This window comes from Furipterus horrens, unplaced genomic scaffold (assembly GCF_987537825.1).
Source record: "Furipterus horrens unplaced genomic scaffold, mFurHor1.1.pri manual_scaffold_11, whole genome shotgun sequence".
NCBI lineage: Eukaryota > Metazoa > Chordata > Mammalia > Chiroptera > Furipteridae > Furipterus > Furipterus horrens.
In genome coordinates, this window is record NW_028327181.1 from 58,853,881 (window position 1) to 58,872,331 (window position 18,451).

The 18,451-nt window shown below is 41.9% G+C and overlaps 1 protein-coding gene across 2 annotated transcripts in view; it reads left to right on the forward strand.

Annotated features, from left to right (window-relative positions):
• The window catches only part of SMG6 (SMG6 nonsense mediated mRNA decay factor), a 214,824-nt gene that overhangs the window by 167,514 nt on the left and 28,859 nt on the right, over positions 1-18,451 (forward strand). The window contains exon 14 of one of the 2 annotated variants that reach the window (XM_090257749.1): positions 10,286-10,452. The exons of the other annotated variant lie outside the window; for it this stretch is intronic. Coding sequence (XP_090113875.1) covers positions 10,286-10,351 — 66 coding nt within the window. The 3' untranslated portion in view covers positions 10,352-10,452. Of the gene's footprint in view, positions 1-10,285; positions 10,453-18,451 lie in introns of those variants that run through there. 2 annotated transcript variants of the gene reach the window in all.

Sequence of the window (18,451 nt, forward strand, 5' to 3'; positions counted from 1 at the left end):
TTACCACCTGGATACTCATGGCGTTTTAATTCCACTTGTTTATCTTCAATTTTTAAAATACAGTACTTCCAATTATTTTTCTCTGCTTATCCAACAGATTAAACAGAATAGTTTCTCATTTTAGTTAAGATTATATTCAGCTTCAAGAAATAGATTTTTCTTTCAAATGATGAAACAAGCCCAGAGATTTTTTCTGAGTCAGCACTCCATAGTGTCACACACGGAGATTCTTTCTGTTTTGTTGCTCTGCTTGTACATGGCTTTTATTTCCAAGGACCCATCAACATCTAAGGTAGCTGTTCAAATGCCAGCCATTTAATCTGCGTACAAGCCTGTGGGGAGTAGAAACAGTTAAAGAGGGAGTGCAATTTACAAAAAAAAAAATTTCAGCCCTGGCTGATGTGGCTCAGTGGATTGAACACCTGCCTGCAAACCAAGAGGTCGCTGGTTTGATTCCCAGTCAGGGCACATGCCTGGGCTGCAGGTCAGGTCCCCAGTTGAGGGCACGCAAGAGGCAACCGATCTATGTTTCTCTCACACATTGATGTTTCTCTCCCTCTCTTTCTCCCTCCTTTTCCATCTCTCTAAAAGTAAATTGAAAAAATCTTTTAAAAAAAAATAAACAACTTTTTTTAAAGACACCTCTCTCTTTAAGGACCTATCCTGGAAGTTTGTACACTATTCTGCCTGCATTCTCTGGCCAAAACTGTGTCACATGGCCAATCCTAGCTGCAGTGTAGACTGGGATATATTTTTATCCTAGGTAGCCATGGGAACAGCTAAAATCAAGAATCTTCTATTACAGACCCTGACCAGTATGGCTTAGTTGGTTGTGTGTTTTCCCGCAAAGCAAAAGGTCACCCATTTGAATCCCGGTCAGGGCAGGCATATGCCTGGGTTGCAGGTTCAGTCCTGGTCAGGGCACATAAGAGAGGTAGCTAATCAATGTTTTTCTGTCTTTCTCCCTCCCTTCCCCTCTCTAAAAATAAACAAATATAGTATTATCTTACTTATCGTGGGTATTATGTTCTAGACACCACCACCACCACGCCCCGCGATAGGTGAAAATCTGTGAAGTAGGAACCTTACATTTATTTTAGTATTTATATATTTTTTAAGGTTTTATAAACCCTTCCCACACACTTATAAACCATTCCCAGTCCCTTATTAACCTTTTCCACGCTTTTATAAACACTACTTATGTTTTTAAACATATTCTGCACTCTTAAACCTATGTAACTTTAACAACATACGTATACAGTACTGCAAAATCCTGCGATATAGCGAAAAATCCACGATAAATAATTAAATATAATATTTTTTAAAATCCCGTGATACAGTGAGGCCACAATAAGTGAACCGCAATATAGAGAGGGACTAAAGTAAAGTCTTTTGTTGTTAAGAGATTTCTATCACAGAGAAAGAGAAGGCGAACAAATGGGAAAGAACTAGTAGTTTCTGCCACACCTCCCGTACATAAATGTAAGATATTCTACTTTCTCCTTTTCTCACCACTCCTCCAATTTCTTAATTTTTATAGGTATCAGTGAGATATTAGATAATAGTAGCTATTTATTAAAGGCTTACCATGTGCCAGTGTTTAATTTTCACAACAGTCCTACCTGGGATAAGTGCTGTTATTATCCTTATGTTACAGATAAAGAAACTGAGACCCAGAAAGATTAAGCACTTTACCTGTAAAGTCACACATCCAGTCATTCAAACCCATGCTGTGGTGTCCAGATTAATCACTGTACACTCTCAACCCTATTGTCATTCAGTGTTTTTACACTGGTATGTACATTGTTTATGTTTTCTTTGAAGAATAATTTTTGACATTTTCACTGTCTCAGAATACAATTAACATGTATATAGAATTAAATCTCTTTTACTTTTTGCCATTTGTTGTTTAAAACAATTTCTCTATTTTCTTAGATTGTTGTTGTTGCTGTTTCTTTGGGTTTGTTTGTTTTTTCCTTATTTTTTACTGTTGGAATTTTTAAACATACAAGAAAAGTAAAAAAAATAGTATAATGAATCAGCATGTAACTTGAGCAGTGGTCAACAGTTTGCCAATATTTTTTAAAATCATTTTTCTTGTCCCCCAGCCAGGTTTGTGTTCATTCCATTCAAATTCCATTCATCATTTTGAAAATACTTCAGTAGGTGTCTCTAATTTGTAAAGCTTTTTCCTCTAGCCTAACCTCCATAATTATACATGCCAAAATTAATAACTCATTAATATCATATAGTCCATTTTAAAATTATCCAGCTTACCTCAAAAATGCTATTTCTCAATGAATTTGTCAAAAGTAAGATCTAGGCAAGCTCCATACTTTGTATTTGGTTGCTATGTCTCTTAAGACTCTTAACGTATAACAGTTCCCCACCTCCCTACTTTTTATGCCACTTATTTGTTGAAGATGTTCTTGCTTTTTTTAAACAGTATTCTTGCTGCCTTTTTTTTTTTCACTAGTACCTTGTTCTACTGGGATACATACTTAAATAATTTTTTTCTGAAAGAAAAATATTTATCTTTTGAAGTATTAGTCTTTCTTTTTCCTGTCTGCATAAATCACTGCCTAGTTTTAGGGCAGCGAAGTCTGAGGCCAATCAGATATGTGTGTATTAATGTTTATAGGATTACTTTTTTCTTGTTATCCTTGGAAATTAAAGGCTGAACCCCCGATACCTCTGGGTCAAGGATGGCAGTTGTCTAGTAGGTGTGCATTCACTCTCTGCAAAAGACAAGTGTTCTAATTGGTCATGGCACTCTTTCCCACTGAACACAGAGGAAGCCTCACATGTTGTTGTTGTTTTTTTAAACAACAACAACAACAATATTCCCCACCTCTAAAAAGAACACCTATTTGCCATCCCTAATAAAGGTGTTAGTTTCTTGTCGTTAAGCTTTTAAATCTCTTAAACTCAGGAAAGTTTCCTTTCTCTTTGATTCTTCCTTTCTCATTTTTTAAAATTATTGCTCTTCTCTCAGTCTTACTCTTTCTGGAATAGCTTTTATTTTAAAAAAAAACAACAAAAAACAAACTTTAATATGCTTATTGATTTTAGCAAGAGAGAGGAAGGAAGAGGAAGAGAGAAACATCCATTGGTTGCCTCCCATAGGCGCCCTGACCAGGATCAAACCCACAACTTAGGTGTGTGCCTTGACTAGGAATTGGACCCTCAGCCTTTTGGTGCACAGGCTGACGCTCCCAACCACACTGGCCAGGGCTCTGGAATATCTTTCTTCACTTTTTAAAATTTTTGTTGTTTTAATCTGTTTTTTCTTCTGTGTTGTAGAAAAGGCTCAAGCAAGTCATGTATTTGACTACTTTAGTTTTCTATTGTATTTAACTACTGCTTACTGCCTTACCTGTAGTTTTTCCTGATCATTTCCTCATATGACTGCCTAATCTAGATTAAAATGCAGGTTACTGGGGGCTATTTTTACTTTTCTTTTTTTTTATTGAGGTTTAATCTTTATAGAGTAATGTCCACTATTTTTTTAAGTTTAAAGCTCAGTACATTTTAATATATGGTTATATTCATGCTAACTGCCACCCAGATCAAGATACAGAATACTAGTAACATCCCAGCAGGCTCCCTTATGGCCCCTCTACTTAATACTGTCCCTCACATAGGTAACCATTATTCTGACCTCATTCATTGTCAGTATTGCCTGTTTTTGAATTGTATTCCAGGGTGGGCAAAAGCAGGTTTACAGTTGTTTGTATTGAAAAAAGACATTCAGGTTATGATCATTACAATAGCTTCATTAACTTTGTTTTGCATATTCACAACTGTAAACCTGCTTTTGCCCACTCCTATATAAATGGAATGGTATAATACATAGAATTTTATCTGGCTTCTTTTGGTCAACACAATCTGTGAGAGATTCATCCATGTTGTCACATGTAACAGCAGTTTATTCATTATTGCTATGTAGTATTTTGTTGTATAAATATATCACAATTTATTCTACTATTAATGAAAGTTTCTTTCTTTTAACAATCTTGGATATTATGAATAAAGCTGCCGTGAACATTTTTTATATATCTTTTGGTGGCTATGTGCCCTTATTTCTCTTTGATACATACCTAGGAATGGGACTGTTAGGTCGTAAGGTAGGTATGTTTAACTTCAGAAGACACTGCCAAACAGATTTCCAAGGTGGTTTTACCAATCAATATACATGACCTCTGCGGTATATGAAAGTTTCACTTGCTGCACATCTTTGCTAGCATTTGGTTTTAATTTTCATTTTAGCCACTCTGGTGGGTGTATAGAAGTATCTCATTGTGATTTTGATTAGCATTTCCCTGGTGAATAATGACATTGAGTATCTTTACTTCTGCTATTGGCCTTGGGAGATCCTCATTTGTGGAGTACCCTTTCCTGACTTTTATTTTTTCCTTGGGTCATTGTCTTCTTTGATTTATAGAATAATTTTTTAAATATTCTGAATAGAAGTCCTGTATTCTAGATATAGTTTGAAAATATCTTCATTCTGTGGCTCACGTTTTAACTCTTAATGATGTCTTAGATGAATACAAGTTTTTAATTTTAACGAAGTCAAATTTATCAGTATTTTTCTGTTACGGTTAGTGTTTCTTGTGTCCTATTTAAGAAATATTTGCCTACTCCAAGGTCATGAAGATATTCTATTTTTTCTTCTAGAAGTTATTTTTCCTTTCACATTTTGGTTTGTAATCAATCTCAAATTAATTTTTATTTTTTTCTAATACAGATAGCCAGTTGATCAAGCACCATTTATTGAAAGATCAGTTTTACCCACTGAACTGCAGTGGTTCTTTGTCATAAGTCAGGTGATTATATATATTTGGGTCTATTTCTAGACTTTCTGTTCTGCTCCAGCGGTCTATTTATCTGTCTTTGTGCCATTACTGTTGAGCATGAACTTAAAAGCTTCCCAGCTTTTTCACGGTAACTCTCCTAGAGAAATATTTACTTATTCCTTAGATTAGTGTCCTTCTGTTCAGTTGTAATACCTTTTCATATGATTTTGTTCATCCTTATTGGAGTAGTCTATATACTGTTTATATTGAGAGCTTATATACGTCTCTGTTAAGATTTCCAGGTGTAGATAAAGGAAAAACAGGAACATTTGATTTACACTGCTGGTATCAAACTCTTCTAGAGGGTAAAAAGGAAACTAGAGCTAGAGATAGTCATGACAAGGAGCTAAACCCTCTGTTTGCTGGAGAAGACTGAGTTTCTTACCCTAGTGTTCTTATTTTGGAGTTTTGCCTATTTCAGAAGCCAGCCCCAGCTTTGTCATCCTTCTGCCTCACATGGCCACCCACACCAGTTGTAAGACAGTGACTGGCAAGGTTCTTCTGCTGCCCTGATGGGATCCTGTTGTGCACTCCAAAGTGTGCCACAGCCCACTCTGCTTCTTGCCCTAGATGCTCCAAGGGCGGTAGTGGGGTACTGCTGCTTCGGTCTCAACTATGTACTTACCAGGCAGGCAAAGGGTTGAACATCAGTTGCTATTTTCCTCATTCCAGTCCCATCTGCAGTTTGTCTTGCTGAAAATTCCTCATAGTTTCTGGTATGTGGTTGCCTAGTACTGATATAAGCTTGCTTCATTCCTCCAGCCCCACCCCCCACCCCCCGTCATTTCAGTGGAAAACTGGAAGGGTGGACAGAATAGCTAGAAGCATGTACTTAAAGCCATTCCATTTACAAGTCACTGCTAGTTTTTAAAAAGTGAGTGTATAGTCTTCCAAGCTGAATACTTTGAAAGTCATTGTTCATTTTATTAAAGTGAGCATTGTCCTTAAAATGTGCTTGCATGGATTTTTATCTCTATGGCTTGTTACTTCATAACAAGTAGCTCTGCTGCTCTCCTGTAAACTCAGGAAATCCGGTGTTCATGAAGAGACCCCTCAAGCCTGTCTGTACTGAGTCCCGGCTCTGCAGCTTGGTATTCCCCCACTCGCCTCCCAGCCTGAGCTGAGTAGAACCGTAGCCCAAAGGTCCAGTGAGCTGCACTGAGAAAGATATGACAACGACAGATACCCATAATGGGGTAGGAGTGAGAGTTTTAAAAACCTTTATTTGACAAAAATGCCACATGGCTCTCTTGCCACTGGGAAAGAGAAACTGACCCTGGGATTAGGGGTGACCCAGTTGCTACTCTTAAGCCAGAGCCCTTTCCCAATTTAGCTTGTTGAAGACCCAGCTGGGGAGCAGGGACTGTTTCTTACACTCTTTGTAACTCCAGTGCTGGTTATAATTCTCAGGGATTAGTAATAATTTCTGAGAGTACACATTCAGAAGTTGGGGACTCATTACACCTGGCTTTTTTGTTCATTTGTTTAGATGTACTATGCTTTATTTTTCATTCTCTAATGGATAGACTTTTTAAAAAAAATTCTTACATTGTAATTCAAATACAAGATTTTGGAACAGAGACCTTCAAATGATATTTTTTTTAATAGGAAATAAGTAATAGGAAATTTAACCAGGAAGACCCTAAGCTCCCATTGTAAAGATACCTCCTTTCTCAAGAATTAGACCTGATCAGGGTTCAGACCCACTAATGTGGAGTGGGAGGGGATAAATCACAAGTAAAGGCCTTGGCACTTTTGTAAGAAATTTAAATAACAGGCAGACATATAGAGATTTGTAAATACGTAGTTGGTGCCAGCTAAACCACAGAGAAGATACTGCATTTGTGGTCCAGGGAAGTTAAATATTTGTGGTCAACTTAAAATTCAACATAAAACTCTCATCTGTGATGGAAAAATATCTAGAAATCTGCATGGAGGCCATATAAGCTACATAAACTCTCAAAGGCCTCTTTTTTCACCCAGCTGGGCTAGAAGAGTCTGTTCTCCTTTTTTCACCCTGCACAGAGCTGGCAAAGCCCTTCTAGGAGAGAAAGGGCTCCCTAGCACTTTTGTTACCCACCTTAGAAGCCCCTCTCTGCTTGTGGCTAGTTCCTTCGCACCTGATCAAAGCACATGTTATCCAAGAGCCTTTCCCGTCCATCTTACCTAAAATAGCAGTACGCTCCCCACCCCGTTACTCCCTGTCCCTCTTATCCTACTTTTTTTAATAGTACTTCCCACTACTTATCCTGTATTTATTTGCTTATTTGTGTCTTAGTCTCACAAGGATATTAAGCTCCATGGCATCAGGAACATTGTTTTATTGATTGCTGTATTCCTAGTTCCTTGAATAAAGCCTGCCACACATAGTAGAGGTGCTTAATAAATATTCATGGAGTGAATTCAGGGGAATACCTTTAAATGTTTCAGGAAATGGAGTCTAGGAAACAAAGAGTCATACCCTGCTCTGGAATAGGGTAGTGTTACAGGTAGAATCTCAGACTGACAGCCTGAAACACCTCAAATGTTATATCTTCTACTCCATGGTAGCTGCATGTGGCCCCTGAGAGAGAGGCCGGCACTTTCAGACGGCGCCTGAGCCCTCAGGTATACAAAGCACCTTCTGCCTTAATGCGTGGCTAACATATAGTGATGGAATTAATAGTGTTGCAGTGTTTCTTTCTGGCCTTCAAATTTGGTATGGGAGCTCTTTCTGGGCAGCATGCAGACTGGATCACATACATACACTTTTCATGTTCTTTTTTGATATTTTAGAACAGTCTCTTTTGTCCAGCTTTTTTTCATTTGAGACCCTGCCTGGTTAGTTGATTTTGCTGACCACTCCCAGGCCTGTTGGACCTGATGATGAGTGATGGACTTGACCGATTTTCTCCTGTCTGCTTTTCTGTGCTGCCTTTACTAGGTCTTCCAATCCTCCCAACACAGAGAAACTGTTGCAATAAACGCATTAGGTTTTCTGGATCTATTCCGGAACGTTATTGTTGATGACCTTTAGCATTTGGCATGAAGTATGCTTCACAAATGATGTTGATGATCTCTAAGATATGCTGTCAAGGTTTTGAAAATGGCAGTGTGTACCACCACTTATATAAATGTATTTCTAAAAGGTATAAGAAGAACCCATAGTTAATCGTATATGGCAGTGTATGCATAAATATCTCTGAAGGACAGACCAGAAACTGGTAACAGGGTTGGGGAACAGAGGTTCTAGAAACCAGAAGTGAGATTTTGTTTTTTAAATTCAGCCTTTTGTACTGTTTGCTCATGTGTTTAAACTGCACGTTTATAAGCAGCTTCGGCTTGACCTGGTACTTGAAGCCAAGATGACACCATCTCTTCAGTGCCTCCTGCAAGAGTTGCTAACATTGAACTTCTTTTCTGCTTTGTCAGCAGCAAGAGTGGCTTTAGCCTAAATAACAGAATTCAGTGACAGCTTTTAGCTCTGTGTTGTCAATTTAAAAAAAAAAAAAAGTTTAGGCTGTGTGTAGGCTTCTCTAGTACAAGCTGGTACAAAACGTTTCTCTTTCTCATCAGTATGAAGCAGTGAAACTGTACTTTAAACTAGTTTATACAGTAGTCACCCATTATCCATGGGGGATTCATTCCAAGACCCCCAGTGAATGCCTGAAAGAGCGGATCGTACCGAACCCTGTATATACTATTTATTTTCTACACATACATACCTGTGATAAAGTTTAAACTGCTCTTGTGCTTTGGAGCCAGTGTGAAGTAAAATAAGGGTGATTTGTACAGAAGCACTGCGATACCAGGACAGTCAGTCTGATAACTGAGGCAGCTACTAAATGAACAATAGGCAGGCAGGCTGCATGACATGGATGTGCTGGACAAAGGGATGATTCACACCCCATGCAGAACATAGCAGGACACTGTGAGATTTCATCACACTACTCAGAATGACACACAATTTAAAACTTATGAATTATTTCTGTAATTTTCCATTCAATAATTTTGGACCATGGTTGACCAAGGGTAGCTAAAACTGCAGGAAAGGAAACTGAGGATAAGAGATGTCATTCTGTGTGCGTGCTTCAAAAGTAGAGTAGGCAGCGTTCATAGTAACCATCTTGCTGTCTCCACCCTGTTCTTAGTCTAATAACTTGGAAAGATTTAGTAAAGAATCAAAAATATATTCTCACAGCAGTTTATTTCTTTTTCAAATTCTGTAAGGAGATACTACATAAGCTTGGTGATCAGGAATGGATCAGATGAGATACTGTCAACTCTAATGCCATTTTGCCAGAATGACTTGCAGAAAAATACATCTCCTTTATCTAAATCAAAGTCATACATAGTCTTTGTTATGCTCTGTCCTGGTCATAAGAAAAGTCCATATAAGTTATTCTGTCTGGGTTTGAGTTTACTCCCTGTAAAATGGGGATGACAGCAGTCCCTTCATAAGATTTAAGTAAGGATTAAATGAGGTAACATAAGTGACAATGCCTAGATGGTTTTTTTAAGTCTCTCAATATATATGTTCTTCATAAGTGGAAGGGGCAGTTAAGAAGACTCCAAAGAAACAACCGGTTATTATCTCGTTCTACACCAGATTTCCTATATAACTTCCCAGATGGCCCTATGGTTTCTGTTGCTGTTTTCTGTAACTCATAAGGATTTTCTCAGATTCTCTACCATTTTCATTTTTTACCCTTTTAGCTGTGGCTTTAGATGTTAAAAAAAAAAAACTTGTTAGATTTACCTTTTAGGCTATGATTCAGGCCCAAGAAGACGTCAGGTGGGATTGGGGTAGTTTTCAGAAGGCGGGGCATTATCCCAGGATTCTCCTGTAATGGTAAACCTCAGGTGAGAATCTGTGTGCCCTTGAAGGAGAAAGGCAAAGCACCACTTTAGAGCCAAAATCACACCGCCCTGGGCATTCCAGTGCTCCCCATGCTGGCCCCTTGGTACCAGTCCTCTCTGCAGGCCCACCCCACTCGGCCCTGGCACATGGCCCACGAACATGCCACCTGCCTTCTCTCTCTCTGGCCCTGTCCTTTGGCTGCTCAGTTTACTTTTTTCCACATCCTCACCCTCTCCCAGTTCCAAGCTAAATAACCTTCACAGATGGCTTGTTTCATCAGAGCTGTTTAAGAACACAGGACAGTGAAATGGGGTCCAGAAGGAGCTGCCAGAGCCCACGGCTGCCCTTCCGACACAGACCGGAGCAAGCTTTGTCGTCAGCTCCCTAGAAGTCCATGGACAGTGAGCAGAAAGGCTGGCAGGTTGGGTGGTTGAATGTCTCTTTAACACTCTAATCCTCTAGCAACTAGCAACTAGTTCTCACTTAGATTTACAAGTCAAAACCTGGAACGGATACATTGCACACACCATTTTCCACGGAAGACAGAGCACTTTGTAGCTGGCATTTCTCCCCTACTTTTTTACAGCATGGAAACCCAACAGGAAATGGCAGTCCCATTTGTGTTTTGGATCGTGGTTTGAGTCCTTACTGAACTTCTTTGTGAACTTCTGGAGAGGTCTAGCTCTCTGCCCTGCCTGACCTGAAGGGCAGTATTCCCAGCTGTCAGCACATCCTTGGGAAGAGGGTGAACTCCAGTCGCCTATTAGAAATCCTGCAGATGAGAGAAGACCCAGAATTTTACTCTTTCTTTCCTGTCAGCAAGGACATGTAAGTTTCCTGTCTGCCTTGTCATCAGCTTTGAAATACTTTCCTCCTACATCCCCCCATGTATGCAGTGGGCTGTAAGCTTCTGCCCCCACTCATTATTCTAGCACCCTCCTTCCCGGTTATAATCAGATGGGTCTGGTTAATTTTGCCCTTGTGACAAGACAGCTTTTTCCTTGTCCTCACAGTTATTCCTGTGGGACCTGAGACTCTCTGGTCATGGTCTCCCTCTCTTTCCCTTCTCTCTCATCTAACTGTAGCCTCTGTAAGGACATTCCTCAGGTCACTGAGGAAAGGCAGTGAAGTGCTATTTGCTACTATAGGAGTCTCTTTCCCATAGTAAGCAGTTCCCTTGAAAGACCTCCTCCCTTGCTCCATTAAAAGCCATGTTGACAGCTTCATCTGCTTGAACTTGGGCATAGCTGGGCAGGGAACAAAGGCGTGTGTGGAGTGGTCTGGTCAGGCAAAGCGAAGTTAGCTCTCAGAGAAGGCAGTTGAAGAAGCTTCCCCTGGAAAGAACAGAAGAGAAGGAAAGAAATTCTCTAGCTCTTTCTCTCTCTTCTCTACCTTCATATCTTCCTCCAAGATCAAGGGTTGCCAGGTGAACAGCACACTGTTGTTTGCAAAGTAAAAGTTTCTTGGATTGATGGATTCGTGCAGCCTTTGTGTGCCAGGTGGAAGGAGGCAGCTTCGATGTCCTTTGTCTTGCCCCAGTGCTCTCTGATGGACCTTCCTGTTTACAGTACTTCCAGATTTCAAGACTCTCCTGCAGACAACTTACTGGGGATACTCATACATAGGTCTTAACTTGGCATTCAACAGTGACAAGTTTCCTATATTCATTCAGCTCATCAACTGGTTAGCTGAGGTCTTTCCCGTACTGTGTCCAGGGAAATGAAATTAATCTGAGTGATAGAACTCCTTTTAGGGCAGGTGCTCTGAGAAATTTTTAATTTTAGTATCTGTGTTCTTGCCTGTAACTTAGCCAAGCACCCATTTGGTTTGTGTTCATCTAAATGCAAATTCATCATAAGCATTTATTGTGTCCTGGGGGCAGGCCCTTGGGCTGCTTGAGCGGCATGGGGGTGGGGGTGGGGTCCTTTAGTAAAAAGGACTTTTAAGTAGGTCCCTGTCTCCAAAAGTATCATTACCTTCCTAAGAGACTACAAAGTATAATGGACTGAGTACAGACTTTGAAGTAAGACAGATCTAGGTTCAAGTCCCAGCTTTACCGCTTACTGGATGTTTCTTTCCTTAGAGCTTTAGTTTCCTCTTCCTCTTTCTGTCTCACAGGATTACTGTCATAATCAAATGAAATGGCATAAAGCCTAGCAACCATCAGTCACCACTTTATCTCCACCATACCTTTCCCAGTAAAATGGGATATGTCCACCATCAAGAAGCTGTGACCAGTGGAAACTGCAGAGGAAGCAAGATGCTGGCTTGTTCTACGTGCCACTACCCTGTACCTCTGTAACAGGCTTCTTGACTGCTCGTGAGTTTTTGTCTCTAGAGCGTGCCCAATCTGAGTTTGTTCAGTATTCTTATTCACTTACGAGGACTTCTTTCATGATCAGTACCTTCAGAATGTCTAGATGGTGGTTCTCCTTGAAGGCAAACCTGTTTTCTCTGTGCCACCACAAAGGGGTTGCTGGCAGGCTGATTTGCAGAGACAATTCTTTACCTCTTTGCAGGTTGGCTTTTCTTAAAGAGCCTTTCCTGGCTTCAGACCTGGTAAGAAGTTAGCCAGAGAGCTTGTCCTCAGCATCCTATGGGACTCAGGTTTGGCCTGTACCCTCCAAGTGGCCTGGAGGGAGCTACGGGTGTTGGACATGGCCATGGGAAAGAGACGGCGCGCAGAAGGAGTGCAGCGCGTGAGCCAGCCGCCCCCACTGCCTGCTGGAGCAGGCTCAGTGAGGCCTCTGACAAGAGTCTTCAGAACACTAAACAGGTGATTAAAACATCGGTCCAAGTCTTTCCAAACCTCACAGAAAGCCAAAACCTTAGTTTGGACACCAACAGAAATTTTCCACTCTGGAGCTTTATAAACTGGTCTGCTGTTTCTTCCTCTGCTCTGTGGCCAGAGGGGAGCTCTGTACTAACGATTCCATGAAACCCTCCAAGTCTTCCTTAGTGGCTTATCATATGAGAAGAACCCATACCACCTTTTTCCATCAGGAACTGTCTCCAGCCTCACTGTTAGTTCAGACTCTGAACCATGAGCCCTTCCAAAAAGGCCAAGCCCAGCTCTTGGCACTGTCTCCTGTGACAAAGCTGAGCCCCACATCAAGGTCAGTGGCAGAAGTGAACTCTCCTTCCTCTCCTCCTTTCCAAGAGGAGTGCCCAGAATCATAGAAACATGTAAGAATGGAAAGAGATCTTCAAAATTATATGCATTTTGCAAACAGGGTTCATAACTTGTGCAAGTTAGGAGAGCATGATGTGAACTTTCCTTTAGACCCTGTTTTCCCCAGCCCTGTGGCATGTCAACTGCCTCAGAGAAGTGTACCAGCCCAGAGGGAGTTGTCTTCAGAAATCAGCAACGAGACACTGCCCCCCTTTGAGTTTCTTCTATACTATAGTAGACCTTTCCCTTTGTGGGGGTTGTGAGCATCTCTGCCCGAAGCATAGGTAAATGGTCTGGATCCATTGAGAGCTATGTCAGCTGGACACTGATTAAGAGAAGAGGCACTTGCCCTGGCTGGTGTGGCTCAGTTGGTTGGAGCATTGTCATGTGACCAAAAGGTTACGGGTTCGATTCTCGATCAGGGCACATGCCTAGGTTGCGGGTTCAATCCTCATTCCCCAGTCCGGACACATATAATCCCCTATCCGGGCACATACGGGAAGCAACCAACCGATGCTTCTCTCTCGTGTTGTTGTTTTTCTCCCTTCCTCTTTCTCTAAAAGCAATGGGGAAAAAATGTCCACAGGTGAGGATTTAAAAAAAAAAAAAGAGAGAAGAGGCACATTCCAGCTCCTCTGCTTACTAGCTGCATAACCTTGAGCAAGTCACTTAACTCTGTGCCTTGATTTCCTCATCTGTAAAATTGAGATAAGACAGTACCTACTTCATGGGGTTGTTGTTGAGCTTAGATGAGTTGGTGCATTTAAAGCATTTGGCACGGTGCCTGGCTTGTAGCAGCCGTTCACTGTTACTGGTAACTGTTAAGGGTGAATGGAGCACGCAACAGGCTTGTTGTTACACCCGAGAAGGCCCAGTAGTGGGGCTCTCCCAGGAAGGGGCTCTGATGAGTTGGCAAGAACAGTGGACTAGGAAGTCCTTGCTGGCTTCAAATCTTATTTAAATTACTCAAGTTTTAGTTTTCTCAACTCTGTTATCATCTGAATGTAATAATTAACTGCTTCATAAGGTGCTAAAGATTTTCTAGATTCTAAGAGTGCCGTGAAAAATACAAGGTAGTATTTTTTGTACTTTAGCTGAAGTGGAGTTGCATTTGGTCAATTTGAAGAATTGAACAAAATCGTGACCACCTGTCCTTTCAGCCTTTAAAGCTGTGACCGTCAACCCTTAGTGTTCGTAAGTACCTGGAAGACTTGTTTAAAGTGCACAGTCCAAGGCCCTATCCCCAGAAATACTAATTTATTTAGTCCAAAGAAGTATCCAGGAATCTACATTTTTGACAAGCTCACTGTGTGATTCTGATTCAAGTAGTTTGAAAAAAATGCTTTTTAGTGTTAAGAAGTGCCAAATACTTGCTTTATTTATATCTCATCTCAAACTACAAATAGACTTTGGTTAGCAAAGCTTGTCTTGTCTCCAACTATGAGGCTGCCATTAGCCACCTTTGATATTCTGGACTCTAGATATAGGACCTGAAAGTGGCCTTATTCCTCAGCCCTAACCTCAGATAATTTCCAAATGTTTTATGTTTTTTATATTTTTAATTTGCTGTGGGGATTCTCAAGATATGCGTATAATTTTTTCCAAGAGCTTAACACCAGTGCTTTGAAGAGCATAAGTCTCACCTCTCGCTGGGATGTGTTGGCCCTTGCCCTGGGTCAGCAGCCCCCACTTACAGCACGAGGTCATACGCCCAGCGCTTGGCTTCTGGTGGTATCTAATTTCAAACTAGAGACTCTGTAGGCAGCTTGTCAAAGAGACTACCTATTCCTTAGTGAACCCAGACTTCATGGGAATCACCACCCAAAACAGAAAGTAGCATCTCTGAGTCTGTCCAGGGTGTCTGTGTTGCACAACACAAGGAATATGATTCACATAGAAGACAGTGGTTGGCACTCCCTCCATGATCACGAAGTCCTCTTGAATTGTCCTGAGATCCTAAGGGTGCCACCTACCTCCCATGATGAGTCATCCACGTTGTCCAAATACTCATAGTGTATGTTGCAGATAGATTTTCTGTGTGTGTGTGTATGTACAAATTACAGTGCCTGCCCTCAGGAAGCTTCCTTAGGAGAGAAAATAGGACAGATTAATGAGAGAAAGATATTGAGACACATAAACCAGTCAACAGATCAAATTTATGGATGTCATGAACTTGAGAGAATACATTCTCATATGACAAATTTAGGATCCAAAAAGAACTTGACAGACTACAATAAAATAATTAAATAACAAGATGAAATTAAATAAATAGGAATAAATGCATAATCTTACTGTATCCAAAAAGTCAGCTGCACATAGCAAGTAGCATGCAGCACAATACTAAATAATAGTTTCTTATAGTGTGGGGAGACCTCAGTGAAGGAATGTTATAAAAGGGAATAGTTAGTGGAGTTCTTGCACTCCCTGGAAGGAGATATTATTAGTACATATGTGAAAACAGTTTGGGGATTTGTTGATTAAAAGCTCTTAATGTGGTGTTAGAGCAAGGTCGTCGTCGTCGTCGGCAGCCGTCCGTCTCGAGAGACGATGGTGTAGCTTCTTAAGAGTCTATCTGCACCGCCCGAGAATGGTTGTGCAGTCCGACTCGGGAGTGACACGGTATCTGTCTCCTCCCGTGTTGAATCGACATCTTGCGATGACGCTGGAGTGTCCTCTCCAGTGAAGCTGAAGCTACAGAGCCTGGGCAGGGTGATATGGAGGGTCTGCTGTTGCCCATGCAGCAGACCCCCCCTCTCTTCGCAGCTGAAGGGTCCAAGGGAAAGACGGAGTCAATACAGCTTGGCTTCAGGTGCGCCGCAGGAGTTGCCGGTGTTGACTACAACGTCAAACCGCCTTAGGGACTCCGGCTCCGGATTTTCTGTCGGGGTTTACTCCCTTGGCCTTTCCCCTGAAGAGGTATGCTGCAAGGCAGCGGAGGTTTTTTGGAGTCAGAGTTTTCTTTCTCTGATGTGCCCTGACTGGAAGATCGAACCAGCGACACTTAGCTCGCAGGCCGACGCTCAATCCACTGAGCCAAACCAGCCAGGCGTAGAGCAAGGTGGTGAACAACAAAACCAGTGCCACTTGAGCCTATTTATAGAATCGAGGTATCCAGAGGAGAACAAGAAGGAGATGTTCCGCTCTGTTCTCTGCTGCCAGATCACATGTGGGCACTCACTGTAGGAGACAGATTAGTCTCAGTGAAAGTCTTAGTGAAAATAAGCAGGATGTTGAGGAGACTGTTGAAGTGAGGAACAGTTGAAGAAGGGGGACTGTTTAACCTAGAGAAGGTATAACACAGCCGACTTCAAATAATTTGATACCAGCCCTGGCTGCTGTGGCTCAGTGGATGGAGTTCCGGCCTGTGAACCAAAATATTGCTGGTTTGATTCCCAGTCAGGGCCCATGCCTGGGTCCTTGGATGGGGGCATCCAGAGGCAACCAACTTATGTTTCTCTCTAACACTGATGTTTCTCTCACTCTCTCTCCCATCCTTCCCCTCTCTCTGAAAATAAATGATATCTTTTAAAAAAAATAACTTGAGGCCAGTCATGTAGAAGCAGAATGAGAGTTTCTTATGTGGCCCCAGAGAATAGAATTAGAAGCACTGGGAGGCAGATTTGGGCTAAAAAGGGACAGACATTTCTACCTATTTGAAAAGTCCAAATATGGAATGGGTTCCCTAGTAGGAAATGAGCCCCCTGGTAGATTCAAGACAGTAACAGACCTCTCATACAGCATGGTCTGGACTGAAAGTTAACAGGAAAAAAAAATTTCTTAAGTAGGTAATTATGTAAATTATTTACATGGTTCTTAAACATTAAATAATGGTGGTCTTAAAAGCTTCCCAGTGGTCTTGAATCCTTTTCACCTGAAATATTAAAGAAAGGGTTGGATCACTGGGAGATGATATTGAGGTTTAGGGTGGCTCCAAATGATCAATAACGCACTTTGTGGCATATAGGTAGTAAAGATGTTGAGGGCCGCTAATGAGGTCAGAGAAGATGAATAAATGCAGGCCTGGCCCTTACATGCTGACGAGGCAACTGCGCATTTGGAAGAGGCTGGTGTCAGGTTACTGCGGAATCCCTCTCTGCACTGAAAATTCTATGATATTAAGTACTACCATGTTCTCATGTGTGCCCAGGATGTCTAGCATAGTCCCTGTCTCATATTTGGACCTTAGGAAAAATTTGTGGGCAGTGGCCTGGCAGGCTAGATAAAAAATTTCTTGAAAAGAAAGGCATTTTATCAAACTTAAAGGAAGATCAGGGAATGAATTGATTGCATAAAGATGAAGTCACTGTAGGTTGGGGGAATTATCTGTAAAGCCTCAAGTGGAAAGGGGAGCAAATGGCGTGCAGGGGAATTTTGAACAGGGTTGCCTGGGTCCTGGAGTTGAGGACTAGGGAATAGTAACAAGAAGTGAGAGCAGTAATATACAGTGAGGAGCGGCAGGTGGGTAGTAGAGATCCCGACTTCCTCACAACTCTTCTGCCTAAAAGGGATAAATAAAGGAGCAGTGTGCCAGGTCTCTACAAGGAGCTTGTCTTCACCTCAGGCTGCCTCTTCCTTTTCCCTTGAGGGAAGAGGGGTTATTTCTCTCTTGAGGGAATCTTGGAAGTCTGATTATGACACCCACCCCTTTCCCCCACACTGGAGCAGGGACTTTGCTTTTTTTTCTCTACTGAATCATCAGGGTCTAGAACAGTGTCTAGTGCACACAGTAGGCACTTGGTAATTATTTGTTGAGTTGAGTGTTGACTAAATGTGTTGAATGCTACCTATGTCTCAGGAAGGGCACTTTCCCTTGCATACGTAAAATAAATGCAACCAGGAACAAATTTGGTGAAGGAGCCTGAACACAAACCTAAGGGGTGGTCTCCTTATCCCGCCTGTCTAGAAGGCAAATAAGAATGTGGCTCAGAGCAACTAGAGCCCAAGATACAGTGCTCCTGGCCCGAAACTAACTGGCAGCATAGAAGCAGACTGCCTGTGGATATTTGCAGACTGAGACAGACGCAAGGACTTGCATCCCCAGGGGCTGAGCTTGTAGCCTCCCCTGCTGGTTCAGTAAGTGAGGGCCCCAGCGCCTATGTTCCAGGTTTCAGACCAGCTGAAGCCAGCCAGACCTGAAAGGCTTGTGTTGGCAGTGCCAGTATCCGCCCCTCACCCCTGCCGTGTGGGTGGCTGCTCTCAGAGCACTCTGCAGGGGAAGCGGATTGGACTGCAGCCCGGGCTACCGCTGCCTGTAGTTTGCTCTCTGTGACGTGCTCACTGTTAAGAATGCACCTTGCTCGTACAGCCGGAGCTCCGAGCTCTGGAAGAGAATAGTTTCTTTCCGTGAGGGAACAAACAGTTCAAGGAGAGCAAGCTCTGTACTCTGCCCAGCAAAGCTCAGGCTCCTACCCGGCTTTGTTCAGAATGTCCAAGCTCAGGAAATACAGGTGGGTAGAAAATGCCTCATTGGGAATTTTTTCATCGTTTCTCTTGTATTGAGAGACCTGGAGCAAGGATCCAACAGGGTCTTATTTAATGAGGATACCATTAATATAGACAAAGCCACTGCCCACTCCCCAG